General features: G+C 39.7%; 1 protein-coding gene across 11 annotated transcripts in view; it reads right to left on the reverse strand.

The window, feature by feature from the left end:
- Positions 1 to 25,069, reverse strand: part of LOC108163827 (serine-rich adhesin for platelets) — a 40,834-nt gene extending 15,765 nt beyond the window's left edge. For 3 of the 11 annotated variants that reach the window (XM_017299323.2, XM_033393270.1, XM_017299324.2), the window contains exons 1-2: positions 24,007 to 24,312; positions 3,734 to 4,613 (exon numbers count right to left, since the gene is read on the reverse strand). In XM_017299323.2, the coding sequence (XP_017154812.1) occupies positions 3,734 to 3,997 (264 nt within the window). In that variant the 5' untranslated portion in view covers positions 3,998 to 4,613; positions 24,007 to 24,312. Of the gene's footprint in view, positions 1 to 3,733; positions 4,614 to 24,006; positions 24,314 to 24,980 lie in introns of those variants that run through there. The other 8 variants (XM_017299321.2, XM_017299322.2, XM_017299320.2 and 5 more) reach the window with 7 other exon arrangements.
- Between the last annotated feature and the right edge of the window lie 2,379 nt (positions 25,070 to 27,448).

The following is a 27,448-nucleotide window of genomic DNA, read 5'->3' on the forward strand; positions in this document are numbered from 1 at the left end:
TTTACCCCGGTTTGCGTCATTGAAGTTGATGCCCCAAGTCGTTTCCCGCCAACCACATCTCCATCCATCCATCCATATTTTCCTCAGTGTCGCTTATTCAGTCGCACTATGGGGTTCATTAATGGCAGAGGAAGCACTTAATTGAAGTAAGACACGTCAGTTGACATCCTCAATTAGTTGCAAGTAATTTACGTGTGGCAGCCAAAGCCAAATGGCCTAATGGCTTACAGAGCAAACATATATGTACTCCTATCTGTAGATACACATAGATACAAGTAGATGCGAGTACACACAACGAGTCGTCACACCTTGACCACAAGTTAAAAACTCTCGAGTGGTTGGCTGGCTGGCTGGCTAGCTGCATCTTCCTCTGGTCTTCTGCAGTACTTGCAGCATCTTTTTATCTGGTTAGACTTGTGCTTGTGGCAACCTAGTGACCCACAAAGGCGGTGGCGGCGGCGGCATTGCCAGCGGCTTTGTACCGTTAGACGGCTGCAACATTGTGGCAACATGGCCAGAAATAGAGAAACAGAGACTCCAACTGCCGGCAAATAATTCAAATGCTGGAGCTTGAGCTTGCGCTTGCATGTTGGAAAAATCTTGCAAAATGTAAATTTTTGCCATTGCTTTTCTTGGGTTAGGTTCGGTTCGGCTCTGTTGTCGGTTGGCCTGTTGCAACAATCCATAATGCTAATGAAGAAGTTGTCATGGATCCATCCATCCATCCATCTGTGTGTGTGTGTGTCTAACTGTTGCCTAACGGTTACTGGATGACTGGATGCCTGGGTGCGTCTTCGATCTGCTATCTGCTCTGCTCTCCTCTCGGTTATTGACTATTGCCAAATTGATTTCACTGTGATCTATGCCGGCACAAGCGTTGCCTTTGCATTGACTTTGTCGGCACAGCATCTGAGAGCATCCGAACATCTGAAAGCAGCGGGACATCGGTTGATATAAATCCCGGACTTGGCAATCAAATCGAATCGAGCACCTCTTTAAACTGAAACTGATGCAGCAGTACCGACACTGGCATCGGCACTAGGACTACTCTTAGCAAATTCTTACGACTGCTGATCGTTTCCCGTCGATTGTATTGATCGCCTCTCCCAAGCCTCTTTCATCTTTTGGTCAGGCCTCGACATCGAGACATCGGCATCGTCAGCCGCTCAGTGGCAACAAAGTTCAATCGCGATAAGGTACGGTACAAAGTCAGCGGAATGAAACAACTTTCAATGGCTTGTTTCTGTGTCTTTCTTCCCGAATACCCTGCAGTCATAAAAGTATCGCTGCAAAAGGGCATATCAACAGCGATCGGGTGAATGTAACAGTCCCCAAATTGAGTGACTGTTCGGTCATTAAATGATCGGCAAATGATTTGGCTCCAGGTGATTAAATGATCGCAATTTTTTTTTGGCTCCAGGAAGATTGCATTTCAAATGTCAACTTTGAACTGAACCGCTGCCGATCATTACAGTTGTTGGTATAATAACTGATTTTCCAACCAAAAGAGGTAACCTGATAAATGGTTAGGTATTTACAATACGGAAATACCTCTCTATTATAAAAAAAAGTTTTGGGTCACCATCCGATATGTTACTCATACTGGAAGTTGGCGCATGATCGAAGCGAATGTGTGGGGGGCTTGCCACCTAGTACTTTATAAAATAATTATTAAATTATTTAGGATTTTAAAGAGATACTAATGTTTGGGGGAATAGGAAAGGAAGAGTGCCAAATCGATGGCTAGTTAGGATAAGATGGGACATCCACATCCACAATGAACTTCATGAGTAAAATTCTCAAAATTGTAATCCAAAAAAGTACTCAGAGAATTCGCAATATTTTGAAATACAATTAAAGATCCAATACCTAAGGTCAACACAAGATATTCCACTATGATCTCATTCACGACAGGGTAGTGATACTCTAGTATGGTTTCATAAGCCGATCAAAATTCATCAAAAAAATCAACAACAAAATCAAATAATTATATGGATCAATCTCTGGAGTTCGAGTCTGAGTACCGCCAATACCGAAGCCATGATGTCATTGCATTTGATGGAAGTTCTAGCAGCAGAGCATATCAGATCAGAGCAGAGCGAATCGGCTAGAATGGAGTAGAGTATCTTAGAGTCTAGATCTGTTTAAGTATCTGTGGTACTATTTCAGTCGAAATTTTATTTGGTTTTTTGTTTGTCTTGGAGGCACTCGAGGCGCGAAGACTCCAACTTGACCACACACACGACCAAGATGATGAAGATGAGGATGGTGGGGATGATGGGGATGGGAATGATGACGGCTTGTTGGACTGCCAGTGGATGAATAGGCATAAAATTAACGATAGGCCCCCGAAGTGCTTCACCATTTATAATTAACCGACAAAATTCTAGAGCAATCAATGGTAAGACAGACAAGCCATAGCCCAAAGACAAGTGAAATCTGAAGAATAGCTCGAATTAATTATCATCTTTGTGTTCCTCGCGAAAAGATAAAACCGAAAGCCCCCCTCAGATATGATGGAAAAGATGATGATTCGTATTCGTAAGTTTTTTAACTGAAATCTCTTCACAAGTGGCACACATCGTTGGCAACTGCGACTGCGTCTTCATCTCTCTCTTTCTGTATTTCAGCAATTCGGATTCGGATCCCATTTATCTCTCTGATTGTTTCGCTTCACCGAGATGTGAGAGTGTGCGTGTGACCTGTTAATTATGGTTGAGTAAAAACGGTCATTGTATCGCAGTATCTGTGGCCATGTCCATGGCTTGGTCTGTGTCCATGTCTGCGGTTCGAGTTGCAGTTGCGTTCGGGGAAAAAGTTGCCTGACACACAAAACGAAGCTAGTGTCCAATTGGACCTGCGGTATTCGCTAACCACCAGCCAACATCATTCAGGTTCTTAAGTTATTGGATTTGCCAACGGTGTGGTGTTCTTGCCCAATCATTAAATGCCAGACATTTGTCTGCCAATTGAAATGGCACTTCTACCACTTCCGCTATTCGAAATTACACAAAAATATTTATTTAATGCATTTGAAAGGTTCGAAAATATCCCAATATATGAGCTTTTATGGTTATTCCATGCTTGTTTCTATTTAATTTAATTTTGTCTTTATAAAAAATGAGTATCCAATTGATTTCCAATGATTTGATCGTTTCGTCTCCTTTCGTACTTCTGTTTCTGTTTTTGTTGTATGCCTACTCACAGAGGCATTGCCTTGGGTATTCTTGAACTAAATAAACTATTAACTGATTAAAATCGAAGGAAGCCAGAAAACCTAAACCAGCAATCAAGCGGCAAGTGCCGCAGTCTCTTCTAAATTAGTGTACGCCTCTCCATTTAGAGAGCCGAGTCTCTAGTGTCTAGTGTCTGGAGGGATTCTTGAGCGGAGAGCAGCGTACCGGACCTTTCAATTTCATTTAAAAGACGATGGACAAACAAAGAGCAACAGCAATTAGGTCTAGACGGGAGCAGAGAAGAGCTGGAAGACCATCCATGGGTTCCATCAATCAGAGCCAAAAGTAATCGCATTGTAGTTTTCGATTTTGTGTTTGGAGATGGTACTTCTGAGCATACGATAGTTCAAGAATTCTTCCGATGACCGATTGAGGGTTCGTAAAAATCACAAACCTCGAGAGCATTTTCTCATTTTCAGACAGAACTGTGAGTTCGTTCAGGGCTCCACTTAAAATAGTAGCTAATCACGTTACCATCTCTAGATTTCGTAACTCACCTTGCCGTAGCTGTTCAGTGGTCCATTTATCCAGCGATCTGCTTCCAAACGTCCGCTAAACAGGGCACCAGTATTGGGATCGATGCGTTGCCATTCACGCACCTCACGCTGAAAGGGGGAACGGGAGCCGGAGCCGGAGACCCCCCCGCCACCACCAACACCAACACTGCCATGGGACTGGGCTGCCACTGCTGCCACAGCCTGCAGATGATGATGATGATGATGATGGCTCTGACTGTGATTGTTTGTTGTAGCCACTTCCATGTTGCTGTGGCTATAGCTCTCTGGTTGGAGCTCCTCGGGAGCTACTGTTGTGCGCTTTTAATTTGCACGCTCGATGCGCTCGAGCTACTTTTGGTTTTCTTCAGAGTCTTCTTTTTGTTTAAGCTTTTTTGCTGTTGCTGCGGCTCTCTTTCTCTAGAGGATTGGAGGAGGAGATTGTTGGAGGCTGCAGTGGCTTCTTCTGCCTTTTTGTTCTGGTTCTTCGCCTATTTCAAATTATTATTTATTGTTATTATGCTACCGTCCAGCGGGTCTAGGGCCGGTCTGTCTGCGAACTGACTGCGAGCTGGCTACGAGCTGCTTCGCGTTTCGTTTTGGCTAAATTAATGGCAACTTTAATTTATTATCATAATAATAATTTTCTAGCTATTTTAGGCCCTGGCTACTGCTACTGTGTGTACAGAAGAACTCCCCCCTCCCAAACGATAATTTTCTTGGCTTTTCCTTTTGCACGCTTTGCTGGTTATTTGCCTCTCTTTTGATATTATTGCTTTCACGGTCTAATTTGAGTCTTTCCTACGGCTGAGACTGAGTCTGTGACTGCGACTGTACTGCGTCTGTGTGGGCTGGCGCGCTGGCTGGAATGACAAGAGCAGAGCTGAAAGAAATTTTGTTAGTTAATTATCTTTTGCAAAAGTGAGAAAATGTAACTATACGTATAGTATAAAAGAGTATTGTAGTCTTTGCTGTTTTCTTGGCGGAAGCAAAAGTGCTTTGAACTGACTTGGAAGTCTCCCCGCAGTCCCCAGTTCCCCAGTGGACGCGTCGTGCAGATTTCTAATTAAATTTGCGGCCAACGTCCAGCGGATATGGGAAGAGCCATAGAGCCAGAGGAGAGACAGAGCTATAGAGCGGCAGAGGTCTCAGATTCTTTGATTGTCTCCCTCTCACCTTTTCGCTGTCAGCGGATGTCACAGTCTATTTCCGCCTCAGAGCTCGGGGCAACGGGAAGCACATCTCGGACATGTGTGTCCACTTGTAGCTCTTTTTTTTGTGTTTAGATTTAATTTAATTCGTTGTTTCGCTATTATTTCAGGTAGTCAGGTGGAGAGGATTCACCGCTTCAACCATACGCGTGTCGCCTGATGACAGTCACATCATTTGTAATTGTCCAAATTGTGCAAGAACTTCATTTATTTATTTATTTTTTTGTTGATAAACAGTGCTTTGGAGATCAGGCCTGTCAGATCAACAGAACAATTAAAACGAATTTCTGATTTTAGTGTAAGAAATCTTCAAGATTTTCAAGGCTGCTCAGAACAATCGCTCTGGTCCCACTGTTACACCCATTAAGGCTGTCAAAATAAGTGTTGAACAGCATTAACATTGAAACGCTTGTGTCTTACAGCTAAAATCCGCAAAAGAAAAGGTCTAAATTTAGCGCAGACAGAGCAGCGGATGCACACCACCTCCACCTGCACCCTATCCTAATCACAGAGAGAGAGAGAGAGAGAGCAAAAGCAATTTTAGTGAATATTTTATGCTGTGGCTGTGGCCGACCGCTAAATAGTAACTGTTACTAAGTTTTCCACCGCCCCACTCCACCACTCTGCACTCCGCTTTGCTTAGCTGCTCAGGCAATAACTTCCTCATATGCTGTTTGTGTGTTTTTTGTGGCCGGGAGGGAAATGGAAAACCCGTTTTCCCCGTTGAACTTGCACTCGTTTTGGTTTTTGGTTTTTGGTTTTCAGTTTCGGTTTTGGCGAATGCGTTGAATCTTTCAGCACTTTTAGCTAGAAATAAACGCCGCCTCAAAGTTGTTGTTGTTGCAGTCTCGTTTTTTGTTGTTTTGGTTGTTGGAATTTTTTCTGTGGCACGCAGACCGTATTCCACATTCACAAATTGGTTTCGTATTTTGGACACGTTTTGCCGGTTTCTTCTTTAACTTTGTTCCTGCTGTGTGTACGCTAGTTGATTGTGTTAATTAAAATTTAATTAAGCTTAATTTTGTTTAATTAAGCGTTGGCATAAATTTAATGTTACGCTGGGGAGCAGTCAAAAGGCGAAAGGGAGCCCCAGATTTGCCAATTTATTTATGTTTTCTTATCGTTTGACTTCTTATGCACATAAGAAATCAAATAGGAATGCATTGGACTTTGGAATATGGAAATTGGAACGATATTAGCAATCCACAGTAGAATTCAATAAAGTTCGTTGCTTAAGTATTTGTTTTTGAAGATTGGTTAGGGAATTGAACAGCTGTTTGAAGTGGTGAAATCTTCCGAAATTATACAGTATTCTAGCTTTAATAATTAAAAGTAGAAATAAATAAGGGATCAAGTTTGTTGCCTAAGTCTTTTATTTTATCTGATATGAAATTGGCTGGAAATTGTTTACATTTTGTAAATAATTTACATTTACATTAACATTAAAGTACATTTTATAGAATAAATTATGATTTATTTTGATATTAAAAAGGAATTCCTCCATCTAAAGGAGGAATTTGGAAGTAGTTACTTAAATTTTGTAGGACGAATGATCATATATTTTGAAAGTAAAAAGTTATTCCCTTTTACAGAAATTCTGTATGCAATGAGTTTTATGGAAATGTTTCTAGCATATTTTGTGAAGTAAGCTTTTGTATAATTTAGACATTTGAAAGTAATTTTTGTTGTACATTTCCCAGTGAAGTTCTAGCCACAACTAGTACTAGTAAATAACAAGGCGAAATAACCACAGAAAAAATCATTTTCAAACAAATCCGTTCAAGTCCACTGTGGTGTGGTGGTGGCTATGTAGCGGACCCAAGGCACTTCACCGAAGGTCAGTGTAATTATTTTGATTATTATTATATTTCTTTACAGGTTTTCTGTCACCCAACCGCAGTAAGGAAATATCTACAACTGCTCGAAATAGTTTTTTATTATTTGTTGTATTCGCTACAATATTTGCCCAAAACGAAAGTAGTTTTGTATGGAGAGGTTTCTGCGGTCGATTTGGTATTGATTTCCAGTTATTTCCATATCAATCGGATGCGTAACTTGGCCAGAAATTGTCTTGCCTCAGAAATATAGTATGTACACGTCGAGTGTTTCTATGTAGGTTAATCCCTCATTTTTGGTTTTGCATTACATTTTTCGACTTCCCCCACAGCATTGATTGATTTGCCATTTGTTTAAAAATAGTTCAAAATGTGTGTGGGTGCACAAAAAGAAAGAAAAAAAACATACCACGGTACCAGTACCATGTTTATTTATACGAGTAAGTCCAAAAAAAGACCGACCAGCAACAAAAGTGTGTTTATGCAAAGCAGTGGGGGTGTCATATTGGCATTGAACGTGCGTTACACTAAAAATATTCCACTTTAATACAGAAATACAGAAGTACGAAACATTACACTAAAAATTGTGAATTTTGGTTCACACTTTTAGGTATTTGCAACGCGTGCGCAGAGCAGACCACAAAATCGTGCAACAATTGACCGATATGCAAATTTTTGTTGTGGCTGTTGTGTTGTCAGAGACAGACGTTAAGAAATTTGCATAATTGGCCCGCATTCGTGTGTGTTTTTCGTGTGTTCTAATTTGAATTTGATTTGTGCGCGACACCGAAACAGAAGCAACAGAAACGCAGCGGCAGCAACAGCACGCTCCAATCCAAGAGTTGGACAGCAAGTGTGAACGAATAACCTGGCACCAACGATAAATTGGGATCTAAACGTATTACATTGCGTTACAAAACTGTATGGGCAGCTGTCGAGTGTCGAATTTCAATGCTTTGATATGGTTTGACTGAAGAATTTGGAGGTGTAAGATTTAATTGGTAGCCATTTGGGACTTAAAGTTATAGATTCTCAATTTGGATGATTTATTTTACAATCAACATCTATAAGTCTTCACAGAGTTATTTCCATTAAAAGGTAGTAGAATCGAAAGAATAGATGAACGAAACCAACAAGAAAGTGTGCGTGTGTGGATGTCGCAACTGCGTTGATCTCAATCATAAGTGGCACGAGATGAACGAAATCAATAACGTCAATTGGAACGAAAACAAGCGCATCAGTACGTAACTGAAACTCACAGAGAAAATGGCATACAATGCCAAAAAGTACATCGAGCATTACGATCCTTACGTTTCCTCGTTTCGCATTCGAGTACCATCCAAATATTGACTATTACTCTCATCCAAAAGTGCTGATTGGTGCTATGGACAAAAAATTTCCACATTGTCATGTGCACAAATTCAGAAATTAGTCTGAGCCAGAAATTGAGACGCCACTAGAATCATTTTAAAGCCATTTTACTCCAAAAGGCATTACCCAGAGTTGGATCAAGGCTGTGATTTGAACAATCTTTAAGTACAAATGGACACAATTTATTGTAATTCCTTTCAGTTAATTGTAATTCTTTTTCATAGTTATTCAATTGATGGTTTTCTTTGTTCTGGTCTCTCCACAATAATTATCTTTTTTTTCTATCTCTTCAAACCTTTCAACATTAATCTTTAACCTTATGATTTGTGTGTGTGTCTCAATCTCTTTTTGATGTTTGGCTTAATTTTTCAACAAAAATAATCTTTTTATTTTTTGCTACAATTCAATTATGAAAATATATCAGAGAAAAAGTCGTTTATTGATTGCCGCTACAATTGAGCGGGTACGCCCTTTTATGTCTATTGATACATCAAACTATAAATATATGTATATATGTATATATATATATGTACATCTGAATATGATAGAATTTCATACTAGGGCTGGGCTTTCGTATTTGTTTGTCTTATGTTTCCCCCTATGGTTCTTTTGTTTGCGGCTTAGAAAATAATTCATTTTTAATATAATTTTTCTGAGCGAGAATGGCGAAAAAGCGTGTAGTGTACATATCTCGTTTAGCAACTGTTATTAGTCGCACGCAAAAGTAATCTTTTCATCTGTCTATGACTTCCGTGTGAGACAAAGAGGGTAGGGGGTTGATAGGCAAATGCGCAAATCGTTTAATTATATACTGGGTGGAAATTATTATAACGAGACTTGTTGATCAGCACCCGCACTTTTGCTGTTCCTTCTCGTTAGCCCGTGGGCGTTTTAGACTGCTTCGTTTAATTAGGCAAATGAGCCAATTGTCGTGTAATCGAGTTGGCATTTCAACAGAATATAAATTTATGGCTTGTAATTTATTGTACAAATAAATGACTACTTCGAGCATTTCACTCATTTTACAAAATTACATAATTATAGCTTGGGCAGACAATGTGCCTGCCAAAAGCAAAGACAGGTTCCAGCCTCTAAGCCATTCACACTCTGCCCACGGAACAGGTAATCGTTGGTTGTTGTAGCTGTCTCAAATGCACAGACATATCATATGGATAAAAGTATACAGTATAATGATAGATAGATAGATATATGTACTTGTTCCGTCCAATGAAAATTGTAATTTTATGATTTCCTGCTGACGCCCACCACCACAGACAGACAGAAATCCCATGGCAATTTTCCGCTAGCTGCACCCATTGCGTATGCATTGCATATGCGTATATGATGCGTATGCGTAATGTGAAATTTTGGCGCAATCTTGCATAATCTGGGAATCTCTTTTCAACTAACGGAAAAGTTTGAAAGTTAAGGTGGTATGCAGATTCAACATTTTGTCATGCCCTACAAATGTTGATAGCTTTTGCACATCCAGTATATAGTGGTTTTGTTGCTCTGTGACTGTTACTTTTAACACTTGCACTATGCTTTTGGCCAGATAAATATTTGCCTATTCGATTAACATCGATAGACAATCAACTTGAAACCAATTTGTGTGAGTTTTTTTGCTTATTTGATTTAAGAATTTGTTTTGTGAAATGATACTGTAGGGTGACAGTCATGCTTTGTTTCTAGTAACGTAGATGCTCCCTTAAGAGAAACTTTTCCAGTAGGAACTCGATACTCAATCAATATTCTTTCTTCCTGATGAATGTGTGGAGGTTTTTTGTACGGCTTTGTGGCTTTCCCTTTCTGGCGAAATAAATTCCCTTGTGAGTCATTTGATCTCACTTTTACTCTTTTACAGAACCGTGTGTGTCCGTCAGCTATCCTAATTTTAGTTAGTATCATAAATCTACCATTACCATTTCCATTCCACCGAAGCTAGGCAAATTGAGTTGCAATTGTCAGACAGACAACATTGCCACAAACGCCCTCATAGCGGTTTGCTCCGGAAAGTGAAACAAACCAATAAATAAAGCCAACATCTCGGGTTTATCAGACTTGAAAAATCAAGCCACAAAATGTACATATGTACATGTATGTGTACATGCCTCCCAGTCGCACTCGCCCTGGCCTTCCCTTTCCCACTCCATCTACCAATTCCAGCCCCCTACTCCCACATGCATTTTCAAGCTTCAATGTGACAAAATAAATGAGCCGTTTGGCAATGCGAACAGACAGAGAGACCGACAAAAAAAGAGTGAAAACAAAATCAGGAACTGCATATTAAATGAAGCGTAACGAAAGAAAAACGAGCAACGAGCACACAGGAAAGAGGTTGCCACACAGTGTGGCAGGGCTCACTGACTGCTGCCGGAGGGCTTAAAGTTAATTACAAGCGACGACTACAAGGGAGTCGCCTCCCCCACCCCGACTTGGGGGCTCCATTTCTTGTCGCTTGGCTTTTTGAAAGTGAAATATGATCTGTAAAAATGTATGTATATTTTTTTTGCGGAATTTTTCATGGCTTTACTTGGACTGAAACATAATTTTACCAATGTTTAACACTTTTACTTTTTGGGCAGGCAGAGTGACAATTTTTTTTGCATTAAAGAAATTATTATTTACATACTAATTTGGAGCTATTTGCTGATTGATTTCTGTGTTTGCTGCTCGCTCCAGCTAATCTCCAGCTTTGAGCGCGCATTTGTCGTTGGATTCGGGTCTTTAATTATTCTGCTCTCCGTCTTTTTGGCCAGAAGGAAGGTAAAGGAAAAACATGCGAAGTGTTCGCAATAGATGCCAAAGAAGAAAGAAACAATGACAAAGAGTTGATAAATTTACATACGAACTTGGCGCTGGCGATGTCCCCTTAAATTGGCATGGGAGGTGTGCGAATTTTGTTTGCAGATTAAGATAGATCGATGTCTGGCTTGTTTTTACATAAATGGAATTGATTACGGTTAAAGGCTCCCGCAGGCGGGACACCCACGGGACTGAGAATTTTAATTGGCAGATGGAGAGATGTCCCCAAAATGGTATATAGAAAAAATGGTGTTGCTTTCTTACTGCAGGGGGCTTTAATGGAAACATGTGATATCTTCTGAGTGCATGTCTTCGTCCCGTTGGAAGCTTCTACTTTTCTCAGTTACAGTACTTTGAATACAGTACTTAAAGTACCTATTTAGTTCATTTACAGCATCTGTACTTGTCGAAAGTTTCTAATTTCATTTCCCCGCAAAAACAGAACTTTCATTGTTCAATTTCCGACACCAATTGTGTCGCTTCAATGTCATTACAGAAAATTATATGTCCCGCGTAAAGTATCCAATCTAAGGTACCAAAAACTGGACGGCGAAATTCCAAGAGAGAAACAACTTTCACCCAAAACAGCTGGCAGCTGCCGCTGCCTGCCACCAATTGCTGCGACGATTGAGATTGCGGAGAGCTGCTGTGTGAGAAATCTCTGACATTTCTTTTGATTTCGGTTCACTTTATTTGCACTACTTTATGACACATTCTTCGTGCTGCTTTTGCTCCAACTGTCAATGGCAGTGGCAGTGGCAATGGCAGCAGCAACAACAATGGGCGCAACGCTGCTCTGATCAAAAAGCAAAAGCGAAAAGTACTTTGGCAGTAGAATGGCAGCAGTGGGACGGACTTGTGGCCGTAATTATATGCACGGTAAAATCGAGTAAGGGGCTTGAAAGTCGTTTGAGAAGAAAGTCAAAAGATTTGTGAGGCGTGACAATAGTAGTACTACAATGAGATATAGCAAATTTCTCATATTATTCAAGTGTTCTATGAAGGCAGAGGGGATGTGTCCCCTTTCAACCCTTTCAGCGAATAGTATCCCCATTTTTTTTTCTGAATTAATTTCATGCAACAGAAGCAGTTTATGGCCTATCAGATATGCAAATTGAACACGATTTGCAATCAGCCTTATCACATAAATTATTTAACAAGTCGCCGCTTGGCCGCTTAGTTGTTGCTCTTTCCGCTTAATTTGGCTTACACTAAGCAGAGAGGTCCCCCCTCGTTTTGTTTTGGCTTGTTTGGCTCCGTCATTGCCATATAGGTTGTATGGTTGTACAACAACCCATCCAATCTTATCGCCCCAAACGAACCAAACCAAACCGAACCTTTTCTGATATTTGTTGTGAATATTTTCAGTACTTGGATGGCAGTGGAGTACGTCATTGAACTTGACTTTGAAGGCGTTCCACTTTATAATACCATGTTTAGCTTTAGATCTTCAGGCAAGACCCCAACACTATACACTATACTACTCGTATACCCATCCTCGTCAACTGACACACTCGACGTCAGTTGGAAACGCATTCGCAGTCACAGTCACAGTCCCATCTGCTGCTATTGCTATTGTAGGTTGGCCAGAGAGGAAACCAGTTTCTGTCTCTCAAGAGGCGACGAGCGTCGCGTCGACCCAACTCTGATGGTCACTCACAGCGTCTCTCAGCTAAAATTAAAGTTAATTTTGTAGCTCATTCCACTGATCAGCGACCAGTGTGGGGGCGTCAGACAGAGCACCTCCCCCTCCCCCGGCCTCTCTCTCATTGATACTCGCATCAATATGCTAATTAAAACTGGAAACTGGAAATCATCCACAGACGTCTGAAATGTGGTTTTGTCATAAAATTTCCCCCCTGCGACCATTGAGTCACAATAATTTTGTTCTTTATTTTACCCTTTGCCAGAGGGTATAATTATTTGTATTAAATATTTGCTACCAACAGAAGGAAAGTCAAATATTCGTGATATTTGATGTCCGTCTATCAGTTTCTGGCTTACAACTTTTGCATAGAATCTTCTTTTCTGCCTAGAAAAGAAGTCACTAAATATCGAAGTCAAAGATATTAAAACTAAAAGTGAATTATTTTCCTAGGCTATAAGTCTGCCGTTTCTATTTTTTTCCAGACATTGGCTGACCATATTATATTGTATTTTTCTTAAGGAGATTAGTTTTGAAGGGTATCAAAAGTTTCAGCCACAGAGCGATGCTTCCTGTTTTTCGGTTTACAACTTTCTTGTTCCCATTTCAACAAGTTCGTTGCTCAAGTCTTTTGTTTTGTGGTTGTGTTTTTCACTTACTCATTCGAGAACGGCAAAATCTTCTGCTGTTAATAAAACGGAATGACTTGTTGATTTGCCGTTAGCATTTTTGGGTGAAATTACACAACTTAACGGTTAATTTCGTGTTTTATTTTTGGTGTTTTTTTGTTGTGTAATTTCGGTTTTGTTTGTACGAACGAAACAACCAGCGCAAAGGGCATTTAATGAAAGAAAAACAGCAACAGAAAAACCGAAAGCCCAGGGGTAAAAAGGGTAAAAGGGGGGAAAAATAAAAGACAAAACGGTCCGGCAATTCGTCAGTCTGACAGCCTTTTGACAGCTGGAATTCATTTTTTTGTTTTCTGAGTGAATTTCGCTTTGCTCTTTGTTCATTCTTTGTCTTGGCCAAAATGCAAACAAAATTTCAATTTTCATTATTTATTTATTTAACGTTTTTGGTTGTTTTGTTGTTTTCCAGTTGCATGCGGAAATAATATCTGAAGATAATCGATGACAGCCTCATTTTTACGTTGCTGGAATGCCAAAGAAATACTTGCTTGAACTTTAAACAGAGCTCAAGTATATTTCAAAAGAAGAAGCCGCTTCGAATGATATTTTACAAGGGGTCTTAACAGAAATAATGTGTCTTGAGTTTTGACACTTTAAATGCAACCGGCCTTCAATTATAATGTTTAAAATTTGAATATTAATTTGATCAAGAATTTTGCTTTCAAGTTAAACTTTTTAATATAAATAAATAAATAGAAAAATTTTCCACGAAAGGTAGTAAAGCGTAGATAACAAACATTTATAATACAAGCCAAATAATAATTTGTATTTCATAATCCATAATTTGTATTATACAAATAATAATTCTTTTGATCCCAGCTTGTTATTACATATGTATTTTGCCTTAAACTTTCTCAATCCAATTACCTCGGCAGATTAGTAAATTAGTTCCGGCTTTTATTTAATTTGTAATCTTTTCATATACTGTTCTGTGAGCCGCTCAACTTATTAGATCATTAAGCCGGTTCAATGGCTAGCCAAGATTTCATTCTCCTATTCTTTCCTTTTCTTTTGGCTAATTTCCATATTGATTGTCCATTCGTATTTTTCTTTTTGCGAACTCCCCGTTAATTCGTAAAACGTTGACCCGTAGAACCCGTTTCGTGCCATCGGTTTGTGGGATCTGCGATTGAGTAAGGTTAGGCTGAAGCTGAGGCTGCGGCTGCGGAACTCTGCCCCGTAATGTCTAATGTGATTCTGATGGATGTCAGTCATTGAACGAGAGCTTATGATCAGATTTCCAAAGATTTCTATTATAATCCCGTTGCGTGGGCGATGACAAATTTTTTCGGGGCACACGTGTGTGTGTTTGCTTTGCAGAAAGATCAAACGAATGTGGTTTCTTTTTCATTTTGAAAATGTCGCCATATTGCGTCATTTGGATCATTTCGCATGGCTTGCCACACACTGGCCATAAAACTGCAGTTTATGGTTTTCTGTCTGGGGTCTCCCCCAACGGGGGACTGTGGTCTGTGAGGGGGAAAAGCCATATCAAGGAACTCAGCTACATACTCGGAAACTGGACGTCTTTATAGCTTTGAAGATTCAAATCTGTCTAGACCGAAAATGGTCTAGAATATGCACAGAATATGGTGGTTCTTCTCTTATAGAATTTGTGGTTCTTCGACCTTTTTAGACCAATAGTAGTACAAAACATACAAGACAATGCAATGCAAGACACATACCAAATAGATTGTGATTCAGCCATTTGATTAGCGCTGACACTTTGCCCATAAATAACCAAGTAAAACATGTGCCCCCAAAGGCAGGCACAGCCACAGCCATAGAGTCAAAGTCGGAGTCAGAACCAGAGACAGAGGAGTCGAATGCGCCCCTGACACGCAAAAGTACTTAACAATGACCAAAGTGTACTTAAAAGGCTAAAAATGGTCAATACTACAACTACAGCGTGGTACGTACAATGCGACAAACTTGAAATGGCACAGAACAGACAGCAGAAGCAGCCAGCAGCCAGCAGCCAAGCTAGAGTCCAACTAACAAGCTCTCCCAGCCTTCTGGCTAGAAGACAAAAGGATGCCTCTGCCTTCTGCTTAGAACAGCAACAGCAATAGCAACAGCAGGAAATAAGCTCTAGCTCCTTTTAAAGCTAACCAAGGCCTTAAACAAACAGCCATTGGGACTGTGACTAGGCCCTCCTCCTCTCGGCTTAAGAATCGCTGCAAGTACCAGAGGAACAGGCAGATTCTATATAGCAGTCGGGGAGATCCAGCATCCTAAGTGCTGCAGCTTGTTAGGGCCTAAACTCTCCAGCAACAGCTTTAGCCGTCTCTGTCTCGCTGTGTGAGAAATCATTTCAAGGTGTCTTTGGGAAAGCCCATTGTATTTAAAGATGGCGATGGGTATATTGGCTGTTGCATTTACAAGAACTTAAGGGTTCACGATTGAGCAAAACAAAAGTCCGTCGCTATTTCGATCTGCTTCGCTCAGTCCTTTTTGGGCGAGTGATTCGATGCAATGAGAAATCTGAGACGCTGATTATAACTGAAGGCTCGAATCGAATACCGAATCTCACCGAATCTATTGGTAGGTATACAAATGTTTTTGAAAATATAAACCAACAATCTAGAACAAATTTAAAGGTAATACTTTCTCATGAGCAATATGGACGTGGAATCCTACTTCTGCCACCCTTAATCCTCATCTACAGGGTATTTACGTGTCCAGACTCTTAAATGAATAATTTCACAGATTTCCTTTATTTGTAGCCTTTTGCTGCTGTTCCTTTGGTGGCTGTCTTTAAAAATAGTTTATCGCCCGATCGCGCATTTATTTCGTTTGTCTCTGTCGAAGTGTTGCCCCTTCCGGACCCCCTGCGGCCCTGCGGTTGTATGCTGTATGCCTCAAAGTTAATGCTGTCAAGATAGCAGAAAGGAAATCAATGCAGCAGCAGCAGCTTGTTTGCCGGGCCTCCTAAGGGCCTCCCCCCGCGTTCGCGTTTGCGGTCCCGGTCAATCTGTCCGTCTTTGTGTGAGTTACATGATAAATGCAATGCAATGCAATAACAACCTTAACATCTAGAAAGGTGGGGGCTATCGTGGTGTACCAACAGCTGTGGCAATAACAAGACCAACAAAATGTCCAAGAAACAGGAAATGAAATCTGTGCGGGCCCTCCTCCGTTCGCGAGACCTTTTGTGTGTGTGTTTGGATTTTTGCGAGAGCGAACAAAATATTCTAAATTGCTGATTAACACGCTGCCGTCCGAGGGGCTTAGTCATGCTAAGGCGTTCAAAGTAATACTTTCGGATTTTCCGAATCCATTCGGAATATAATGAGATGGTTTGTGGTGCAACCCACAGCCCGAATGCAAATATGGCAACGCGATGACTGGGACTTTTGCTGCATGTTGGACAGCAATCAATGTTTGGAAATAGTACTTACTGAATGTAAGGGGAAAACACTTATTAAGATTTTATTCTGTTAATTTATGGAACGAGAATTATAGAAAAGAATGGTGTCAATATGAATTAACTTTAAGCAAGAAAATCGTAGTAAGAGTAATGTTAATAAAATAAACTCTTACTGATTTCTGCGCCATTTGACATTCAATTTGCGAAAACCTTTCCCATAGCAAATGATTGCCATTGATTGGGGCTTTCGCTCTGGTCGATTTATCACCAGAAATAGCACTCAATCACAGACACCATCGGGTCTAAGTAGAGCGCAGGCATAACACCGAGATGTCGATTCATAGAGCCAACTTAATGACTTTCAAAATGTTCGTTCACTCTCTGCAGTATGACAGAGACCCCCCTGTTGTGTGTTGTTTCTTTCAACAATTAAATCATAAAGCGCAGAAATTAATTATGACAAATGGCAGAGCAGAGCGAAAACTTTTCATTTCAACAGAGCGGCAGAGCCCAGAGTCACAGCATAAATGAGAGCAATAATCAATAATCGACACACAAGTAAGTTGTTAAGGAAAAGTAAGCAGCGAAATGGAAAAGTGAAAGCCGCAGAGAAAAAAAAAACACAGAATGAAGTTGAAAAAGTTTAAGGAAATTATCGATGATTGTGTGGCTGTGTGCCACAAGATATTGTATCTATATGAAAACCGATATTTTTCAGTTCCGCATTTGGATATTGAGTAACCAAAAAAAAAAGCGGTCTGGTCTTATGAAAGCCAATCCCCCATCTCCCACCTGCTGCTGGGCCCTGGCCCCTGACTAAACAGAGTCATAAATAATTTATGTATGGAGAGATAAATAGAGAGTTACTCACAGCATATTCAGTATATTCAGTATTCCCTCCTGCTGCAAAAAGTCAATTAATTTTCAAGGCCAAGGCCCAGCAAATAAACCGAAAATTCCGAAATTGTTTATTTCCTCACCCAGTTATCGCACCTCAATAGTCGGCACAAAAGCCATTTCTGTCTTTAATTCTAGGTCAGCGGCAACACAGCCGACACAAATTTACATATCGGGCCATATAAACAAACACGGTTGTATAATTCTCCCCCAATTAGCCCTCATTATTATGTTTCAACTTGAACTTTCCTAACTGCCCCAAAAAGTAAACCATTTCTGAGGAAATTGAGCTATCAAAAAACGCTCAAGACAACGCATTAAAAACGCTGGGCGTTTTCCTGTTACAGCATTTTTGGGCAGCAGCAGAAAATTGATTTCACTTAAATAAATGTTAAGGTCAAGTTTAAATGGTTAGTGATAATGGGGTCTAGGCCTAGATGGACAGGAAGAGGTAAATTTAATTAAAATAATAGAGGTAAAATGAAGAATTTTAAAGTTTTTGATATTTATTAGAATAAATAATGGAAGACAGTTGTTTGTATAATCCATTTAAAAATGATTTCGGCCTAGAAATGATTTCCATTATAATGGATTTTTATAAAAGATGTTTGTTCGACATTTAATGAGTTTTTAAAATCAAAATTGAATAACAAAAAATGACGCAAAAAATTATAAATTTTGCATTTAAAGCTTAGTATTTCCCAGACGGTAAGCTGAAATTGCAAAATGTTCAGAACCAGAAAAACCAATAATATATTAGAAAATGGAAAAGCTTCAAATCTTTCAGAAAAAGTGGTAAATATTGTACATAAGTTCTTATATTTTTCCACTCCATTTAATTTTAACAACTATTTTAATTGCTGTGATACTTCATCTCTTGCCCAAAGTCTTGGCGGCATTCTCATATAATGTTAATTAAATATTTCTTCATTGCCGAATGCATGCCAGCAAAAAATTATGTTTTATTCTTTAATGATGCGCGTGTTGCATGCAATTTAGTGCCTAATTAATCATAGAGTTTGGCAAATAATAATTTTTGCTTGAAGACTTCTTGGCTGATTTATTTGCCGGGCTTATACAAAATTAAAACATTAATTGTGAGCAGCAAAAAAAAGGTAATTAATTGAACAGACAGTGAACGATGGCTATGTGGGTTAGCAGGTGGAAAAACGTTGTCATCAACAGACAGAGGCAGAGTTTTCCTTTTAGAAATCGTGTAAAAGTTAATTGCCAACGGCGGACCGATCGAAGTTAATTAAAAAAAAAAAAAATAGTTGCTACTGGCCACGAATCGATGGCAGAAAAGTGCAAGTGGAAAATGTGTGAGAAAAATATAGTGGAAATCATGTGGAAAATGCAAACAAAGCGATACACTTACTTGGACTAAGCCCCGGGCCTTGGCTATCATTTTTTTTTATTTGCATTCGAGCAACCGATTAAATCCCGTTTATACGAGTATCTTGCACATTGTACAGCAATTTTCATTGCCATTGCTCGGACATTTTGCAAGCCAATCAACTCAAGAGCGTGAAAAACATTCACAAAAATATTGGCGAAATATAAAATAATTGTTCGCCTCCCCATGGGATAAGCAGCGACGAAACAAATTAAAACCATGAAAAACGAGACATAAAGAGGAATACCGAATACCAACTAAAACTGAAAATCCAACAAAAAATGTTACAAATTTTTCTAGGTTTTTTTTTGCTGTCGGGGCGCTCTGAGATTGCGCAGTCAAAGACCTTCATGCTCGTAATTGGCAGCAGCATACTTAAGCCCAGGCCCCAAAAAAAACAACAAAAAAAGAGCGAAAGACGAGAGCCAAAGGTGACTTCCCCGCCGCCGCAGCACAGCAGAATTTCGTGAACATAATTTATGCAAGCGCAAAAAAACAGACAGGAGACAGGGCGACTGGAGTCAGGACTGAACTGAACTGAACCCTCAGCTGCTAATGAGATTTCATACGGCTTCCAATGCACCCATTCGTTTGTACATATGATAGGCAGCAGCAGGAGTTGTCCCCTGATCAGTCGAGTCTCTTACCCGAAAACCAAAGCAAAATCCCAAGACAAGACAATGGCCAGAGTTTGATGTCCGAGAAATGGCATGCAATGAGTGATTTTAACAGGGTGTAAATGGTACGTGCTGATGCTCGAAGAGGAGATGACAGAAAGTGGTAAGGAAAGATATGAATATAAGTAGATAGATTAAATAGTTCTCAATATGTACGTCACGGTTTAATGGCTGATTACAAGATGACAACAATCATCCAATATTTTCTAAAATTAGATTCTAAGCCCAGTCTTCTACTTTTTTAATACATAGGAAGATACTTCTTTTGTGGATCTATGGTACATTTGCTCTAGTCCCTTCCACCCCTAAGTACCATTCAGTCTTCCTTTCCTTTCCCTATGGCTTCGGAGGTATCGACATGGTCTATGATATATTAGCTCTCATTTTTTCCAGCTCTCTTTATTGTCTTTGTAATTGTTAGCAATTATTACAATTCGCAAGCAACTTTTTGGCATAGGCTTTGGTTACGGCCCAGCGGGTGGCGGATGGCAGTTGGCAGGCGGCTGTCTCGCTTTTTGTCCAGTCCCTCAGGTCCTCTATGTCTGGATTTTCTCCACATTAAGAGTTCATTTTTTTGCCTGGCGATGTGTTGGTTGGTTGGCTACATGGAATGACGTCAATAAACACATTTTGGCTTTTTGTTTGCTGCCATTTGGCTCTGGTTTCTGGTTTTTAGTTGAAGTTTTGTGTGGTTTTTTTTATGACACGCTGCCGCGTTGATAATTGTCATTTGGCATTGCCGGAGTTGTCATCAATCCTCAGCACCGATCGCGGATCGCAATAAACTATAAGTTTTTGTATGGACTTTCGGTAAGCGGCTTTGATTTGTTGGTTCAATGACACAGACATCTTTGGGGTTGGGGTGCCTGGGATTTGATAGCTCATTTAAATTGAACCACGAGGAGAGGGGGGCTAGACTTTTGCACTGCTCGGCTGACAGCTGACGAGTGCCGACTTTTTGATATGCAAAAACTTTCACCGTGTGTGCCAGGATAAAGAGATTAATTATATGCATTCATTGCAATGGCAATGCAGTTTCTTGGCCAAGTTTGTGTCTTGAGTCATTCGTTTTTCATTTGCAAGAGAAACTCATCGCTTGATGGCTTTGTTAAAGAGGATTTTAAACCGAAAAATCTCTTAAGCTTATTGGTTTTTGTCAGCTTACAAAACAAAACTTTAATTTAGCATTCAATGAACTTTTGATCAGTCATAGCAAAAAATCCATTCAATGATTCATCGCGAACAAGCCTCTACAATTAATAAATAAAATTTTTATATACTTTTTGATGAGTGAATAAAATGTAGTATTTGTTAGATTGAACTTGTTTATGATCAGATTAAAAAGCCATCAAAATATCACTCAAAGCGCCCTCAATAAATTCTATTCACATACAATCCGTGCCGCCCTGCCCTACACTAGATTTTCTCTTATAAATTATTTAATGACTCAAAGGGAAATTTGCATTTTTTATACACCAAAAACAAAGCCAACACCCACTAAACTTACAGCACAGTCCCTCCCTCCAGTCTCTGGCCATTATGCATATCTAATGAAGGCATTAAATGTTTAATTGCCAGGCAGCGTTGGCCAACTCTTTAGAGTGCAGAGATATGCAGATGCATACATTTCGAGAAGCCGAGGAATCTCCTGAACAAATTAGTGGAATTTTCTCCATTTGCATGTCTGTTGCATGGCAAAGACTTTTCGCAATGCGACCGACCATAAGCGACCGAACAAAGAGCCTAATTGAAGGTAATTTAAATTGATTAAACATGTCTATAGGTTGGGCCTACCATCCGCTAAGACTCCGGCTCTGACTCCGCTCTGTGTCAGTATCTCTGTGCCTGAGGCTTTTTGTGGAGGTGTTTGTTTGCTGCACTTTTTGGCTGCTCTTTGATTTTGGCATTGTCTCGGTACAAAAACAAATGAAAAATGATACAAGAAAAACGCGGCTCGGCTCGGCACGGCTAGGCTCGTGTGGGTCGTTTGGCAGTTGTGATGATGATGGGTGGGTCACAAGCTATCAACAGCACCACACGGCACCACTCGACACCACTCGGCACCACACAACATACACTGTGTGGGGTATTCGTTAAGTATGGTAGCATGTTCTGAGGTGTTTATGGTTTAATTAGGCCTACTGCTGCTGCTGAGCATGATGAAAAATGAAAGGACCGAAATCATATAGCACTAGAATATAATTTAAATACCAGTGGGATGCCTAACATTGCGGCTAAAAGAAGCCTTCTGGCTGAGATCATCTTAGCCAAAAGCCGACCTTGGCCAAGCCTAGAAATTGCAACCCGACGAGCCGTCTCTTCTATGAATCACATTGTGGACATCCTGTTCAGTCCCCTTAAAAACCTAATGCCAAATGATAAATATTTTGCTTGGCAGAGTTCATTGGAAGCGCTTTGGGTTGGCTTGAAATTGAATTATAAAGAATTATGCTTTTTTTCAGTTGGGTTTCATTTTTGTTTTTTATTTTTGTTTCAGCCATAAAAGGCAAAGCTAATAATTATGACTTTGAAACGTTTTCGGTATGGCTTTCGTTGGAATCTCCGGACAACACGAAATATTTTGACACAATAATAGAAATAAATTTCAATTGTGCACAAAATAAAGTGCAAAAATATCATTAAAAACGTGTGAGAATACAAAATACGAAAATTCTACAAAAATTTAATTTTTGGTCAACAGTTAACATTAAACAAATTTTTGGGGATAAAAAGGGTGTGCAAAATTGTGTGTCTGAAGCGATTTTGGCATACAAAATGAGAGAGTGGAATATTTCAAAATTAATGGAATTTCTTTCATTTAATTTTTAGGTATTCCTTGAGGCACATTAAAACGCCAGCATACCCTGCTGATATCCCAGAGGGAAACCAACCGTCAGCATAATTAAAAAGTATCTCGCTGTGGTGTTGAAATGGTTTTAATGTCAACCTCCGGTTGGCTGCCACTGCCACAAGTTCTAACTCTCTGACATTCAGCTCCAGCGATAGAGACTGACAAAAAGGCAGGCGCGTGCCCATAAATATATATACCTATGCTCCTATGTATGAATGTACAAATGTATATACCCATTCTATATGTAAAGAAATCAAGTATTATAGCTGCTTTTTTTTGACGAGGTAATGCAATATGCCATAAGCTTTGAGTTCCGCGCCCAGTTTTTGTTCGTTTCAATATCTTTCGGAGGTGACAATTGGGGCCAACACCTTTTCAGCCCAAATGGTAATTTGCACTAATGCATGCCACAAGCTACTGAGCCTCTAATGCGACATTTGTGGGCCTCGCAATCAAATCATTCGATATATGGTAGACATAAATCAGATATTTCCTCTTTCCTGCCGGGGAAATTTTACTTGAGCTCTGTTCTCAGTTCTCAAAAGAACTAAAAAACAGAGACAAATATCCCCATATGGAGTGTAAGACTGGATCTAGTCTTGGGGTCTGGTCTGGACAATCTGATGACTAATGGGCAATCTGTGATATGATGTGAACTCATGCCTGGGCACTAGAATCATTGAACCTTCTATAAATGATTCATTGAATCGAGTTAGGTTTTGTTTAACCAAAGAAATATATATTCCCTAATGAGCTCTGATGATGGAAATAGTCGAAATTTCATATCACTCCGAATACGAATAATATGAAGATCCAAATAATTAACTGAGAGAAATAGCTTTGAAAGTCAGACAAAGAAAATATTCTTTTCCATTGTTATTGACTTTAAAATGGAGCAAGAAATGGAGAGAAATGGAAGGGGGTTTTTGCGAGTCACAATTATGAGAATGATGGGAAAGGTTTTCTTCATCTAAAAGAGAATGTAATTCTTTCATTTGTTGTGTTGGCTAATTCGGATTATACAGATCATTTTCATAAAAGTCAAGATACTCGTATAGTCTGCGGTAGTCAATGAACTCTGCTTCATGCCAACGCTATTTTATTAGAAACTACTGTAGGTAAATCTATGAAGCCCACTTTGTATTTTTTTTTTTAATAACTGTACCATATACCGATCATTTTACCAGCAGTTAATATTAACATCTTAAATTAGGTCTGTATACTATGGTACATATAGTTCTCAGATCTCGAAACCCTAATTGGAGCCTCGCTCACACATAATTTGCTACTAAATATATTGCATCATCGAGTCTCGTTAACTTAAATCTTTGTTTTGTTTTTCTGATATTATAAAGCAATTTTCCTCTCTTTTTCTTCCCCCCAAAAAAATTGGCAATCTCCAATCAACGACAATTTCCATGCCAGTTACAATGCTTATACCGTATAGTAATAGACAATAATTTATTGCTCGATGCTGACAAACAAAATGTATGCTTAAATAAATCAAAAAGAGACGAATTGCACCGTACCTGTCCGCGCGATAGTGGAGCGTGTTGATATCTCTTTTTAGTATGGGTCCCCGTGACTCCATGTGTCCGTCCACTGAAGGCGTTTCAGATTATATTTTATTTAACTTTATTTTCATTATATTCTGGTCCGATCCGATGCAAAAGCGGACGGCAGCAGCAGGCAACATCAATGTCGCTTGGCTGCTTTTTTGAATGTATTCACCAGCACTCACACACGCATTCAGCGACACAGACAAGGGGCTCAATGAATCAATGACAATTCGACAAACCAAACCAACGAAAAAACGCGTGGTACAGGGGAGTTTTTTTGTGTTTTTTAGCTAAATAAAAAAACGCGTAGTCAGCCAAGCAATGGACAAAAAAATTATTGAAAATATTTTATTATAAATTTCAATGATTTTTTGTTGTTTCTGTGGGCGATGCAGTCGACCAACAGCTGTTGCCTGATTGAGAGAGGCAGAGCAGAGGCCCAAAAAGCTTCTGCGCTGCGTTGCACTTGAGAGAGCATGCAACACGAGAGTCTGAGTCTGAGTATACCCTTTCCCTTTTCTTGGGCTTGGGTTTTGGCTTGGCCTTTTGCTTTTCTTTTTCAGTGTGTCTCTGATCTTTCACTTTCTTTGCAATTCGGAACTGTTGCTGCTTAGTCTCTGAGACCGACTAAAATGAGTGCCTGGAGGAGGGGTCTGTCCTGGGGTCTTGAGTTGCCTCCGTTTTGCATTTCACACTCAACGCTTGGCTTCACTTGAATTCGCGTCGGCTGTGTCGGGTCGGGGCTCACTCAGACATCAGTCACAACAATCTACAATTGTTTAATGTTTACTCTTGTTTTTTGTTCCCCTTTTTTTTATGCTTTTGTATATTTTTAATGTGTTTTAATATTGTATCTACTCGCGTATAAACACAGATACATCTATATATATACACTGTGTGGTGTATATATATATATATATATAAATATATTCTTTTAGACGAACTCGTTTTGATATGTGTGGAAGTGTACTTTTGGCTGGGAAAACCGAACCGTTTGTCTCGCACGCCAACGCTATACTAAAAGAGTTTCGAGCTGGGACCAGGCATTAAATAAGCCTCCGTCTGACACCTGGCTATACCTTTACCTCGGTCTGTGGCTGGGGCTGGGGCTCTGCCTCTACCTCTGAGTCTGGCTCTGAGTCTGTGTCTGGGATGATGTCAGCGCTAGAGAGAAAGAGAGAGAGAGAGAGAGAGAGAGAGTAAAAGCCACAAACGTATGCCAAAAGAGCTTCATGTTAAAAGAGAATCTAGCTTGGGCTGCGCTCTTTGGCTCAGTTAAATTAATTTATTATTATTATGAGTACTCGTACAATGATAACCATACCCACATACAATGTTTTAAGTCATTGTAATAAATGTTGATTTATTGTCTCTGGCTTTAAAAGGTGCTGCACAATAAAGGTTTAATAACCATTGAGAGATTTCTATGGATGTACATTTTTATAAATGAAGTCATTCCCATATCTTTTATATGCAATTTAACTGCACCTTGAAGTATATTTCAGAAGAAACACAACTTAAGATCAGAAAATCTTCATCTACTCTTTCAGCTTTCTGCTCGTTGATTGAGCAGCTTGACAACCCTATTCGAGGCCCCTCTCTTTGGGATCACCGCTATCTCTTTGAGCCGGCTTTTTGTTGGCTTGTTTTTGTCTCTACAAAACCGGCATTTTCAGCGTAACGTAAACACATTTAACGTCCCACGTAAGAGGAGCACGTAGTGCCAGTTAACGTTATAACGTAAAAGCTCCAGTGAGATTCAATGTGATTTTTGAAGTGTGCGCTGCCATTGAACTAATCATTATAAGTCTTGCACTCAAATTTTTGGCATTATTAAAAATAATTTTTCATCTTATTTTCGAGTGTGGCTTTGGTATTGGCTAATAAAACATTTATGACTTTTGGCCATGTGTGCTGTGAACAAATTAAGCCATTAATTAGAACAACCAGTCAACAGAAAAACAAAAACAAAAATACAAATACGTATGCGTACACGCTCAATGCTGAACGTGGGACGAGAGCCCAATGCAGTCTAGACTGATTACTGGGGAGGTTGGGGTTGGGGCTGACAACCCTACCTCCAACCAACACTCGCGACAACACGCACGCAAGGCACACAAGGCATGTGGCAAGAGAGAGGGGCAGACAATATGCATGTCAAGTTCAGGCACAAGTAAGGTCTCTCCACGCACTCGGGCATGAAGATCGAACGCCTCGGATCAGTTCTCTAACAAAACATCTCAAAGTATCAGCCTCCGACTTTGACTACGGGCTAAAAGCCCTTCAGTGGGTGGCAGCTGAAACAGAAACAGCTGAAAGCTTGGCAAAGACTTGGGCTTGCTTTTGGTTGTTGTTGGTTACTGGCTGCCCTGAGGCTTAGCCCTGGCTTTCGCTACACGCGCCACTTGACCCTTTGGGGGTCTGCGGGTTCAAAAACGTGGCTTCGGCTGCCGCATTCGCAATGCAATTGAAATTGGATTTGGATTTGGCTTTTGGGTTTTTTTTCGGTCTGTCTGGGATCTGGGATTCGTTGCAGTCCAAATGTTGTCACGCCGTTCTGTTTCTCCTTCTTTCTCTCTCGAGCTGTCTATCTCTCCCCTCTCTGTAGTTGAGTACAAATTTCGGAACAAATCGCATTTGAAAGTTATGCCACAAATTTATACTGGCTGCTGTTAATACCAGGCCAACAAATTGCATTGAATTATTCCTCTTTTTTCCCTCTTTGATAGTCGTTCTTTATCGTATTTCTTGGAGTTGTATCTATTTGGTGCAACTAAAGACAAGTTTATAAAAGAAAGAGACTGGACAAAGTTGGTGCAAATTTTAAGGAAATTTAATAGATGTTAAAAATTAAAATCTCCCTGAAATAGATCTTAAGACTGAAAATAATATTTAACCATTAAATATGAATAAGTTTCTTAGTAAAAAGTCGAGTATTGAATGCCTTCCGATGCGAAAAGACTTTAAGACGAAAGACTCTCAGGTTTCCATTTTCTTCCTAAAAGAAAACATACGATTTTCCTTTCTAAATTAAAGAAATCCCATTTCAGAATCCCATTATTTCAGAACAAAGGAGTATATATTGGCCAAAAGTTCAAAAGTCAATGACATTACCAAAGGCAAACGACACAAAATTAATGAGGAAACGTCACACATTAATGCATAAACTGATGGGCACTAAATGGGCGTGACTACATATACGATTATATCTATCACTCTCCATCACTTGGTCCACGTGCCAAAAAAATCACAAAAATATTTAAATACATATAACCGAAAAAAACCAAAAACAAATATTTTTGTATGTTCGTTTGCGCGTTGGGGCGCTTCCTCAACAAATTGTTGTACGTGTTTTGACAATCTTCCTGAAATTTACTAGAGGGTGCATGCTTGACTAATTGTTGGCCACAAA

Source organism: Drosophila miranda, chromosome 4, assembly GCF_003369915.1.
Source record: "Drosophila miranda strain MSH22 chromosome 4, D.miranda_PacBio2.1, whole genome shotgun sequence".
NCBI classification, from domain to species: domain Eukaryota; kingdom Metazoa; phylum Arthropoda; class Insecta; order Diptera; family Drosophilidae; genus Drosophila; species Drosophila miranda.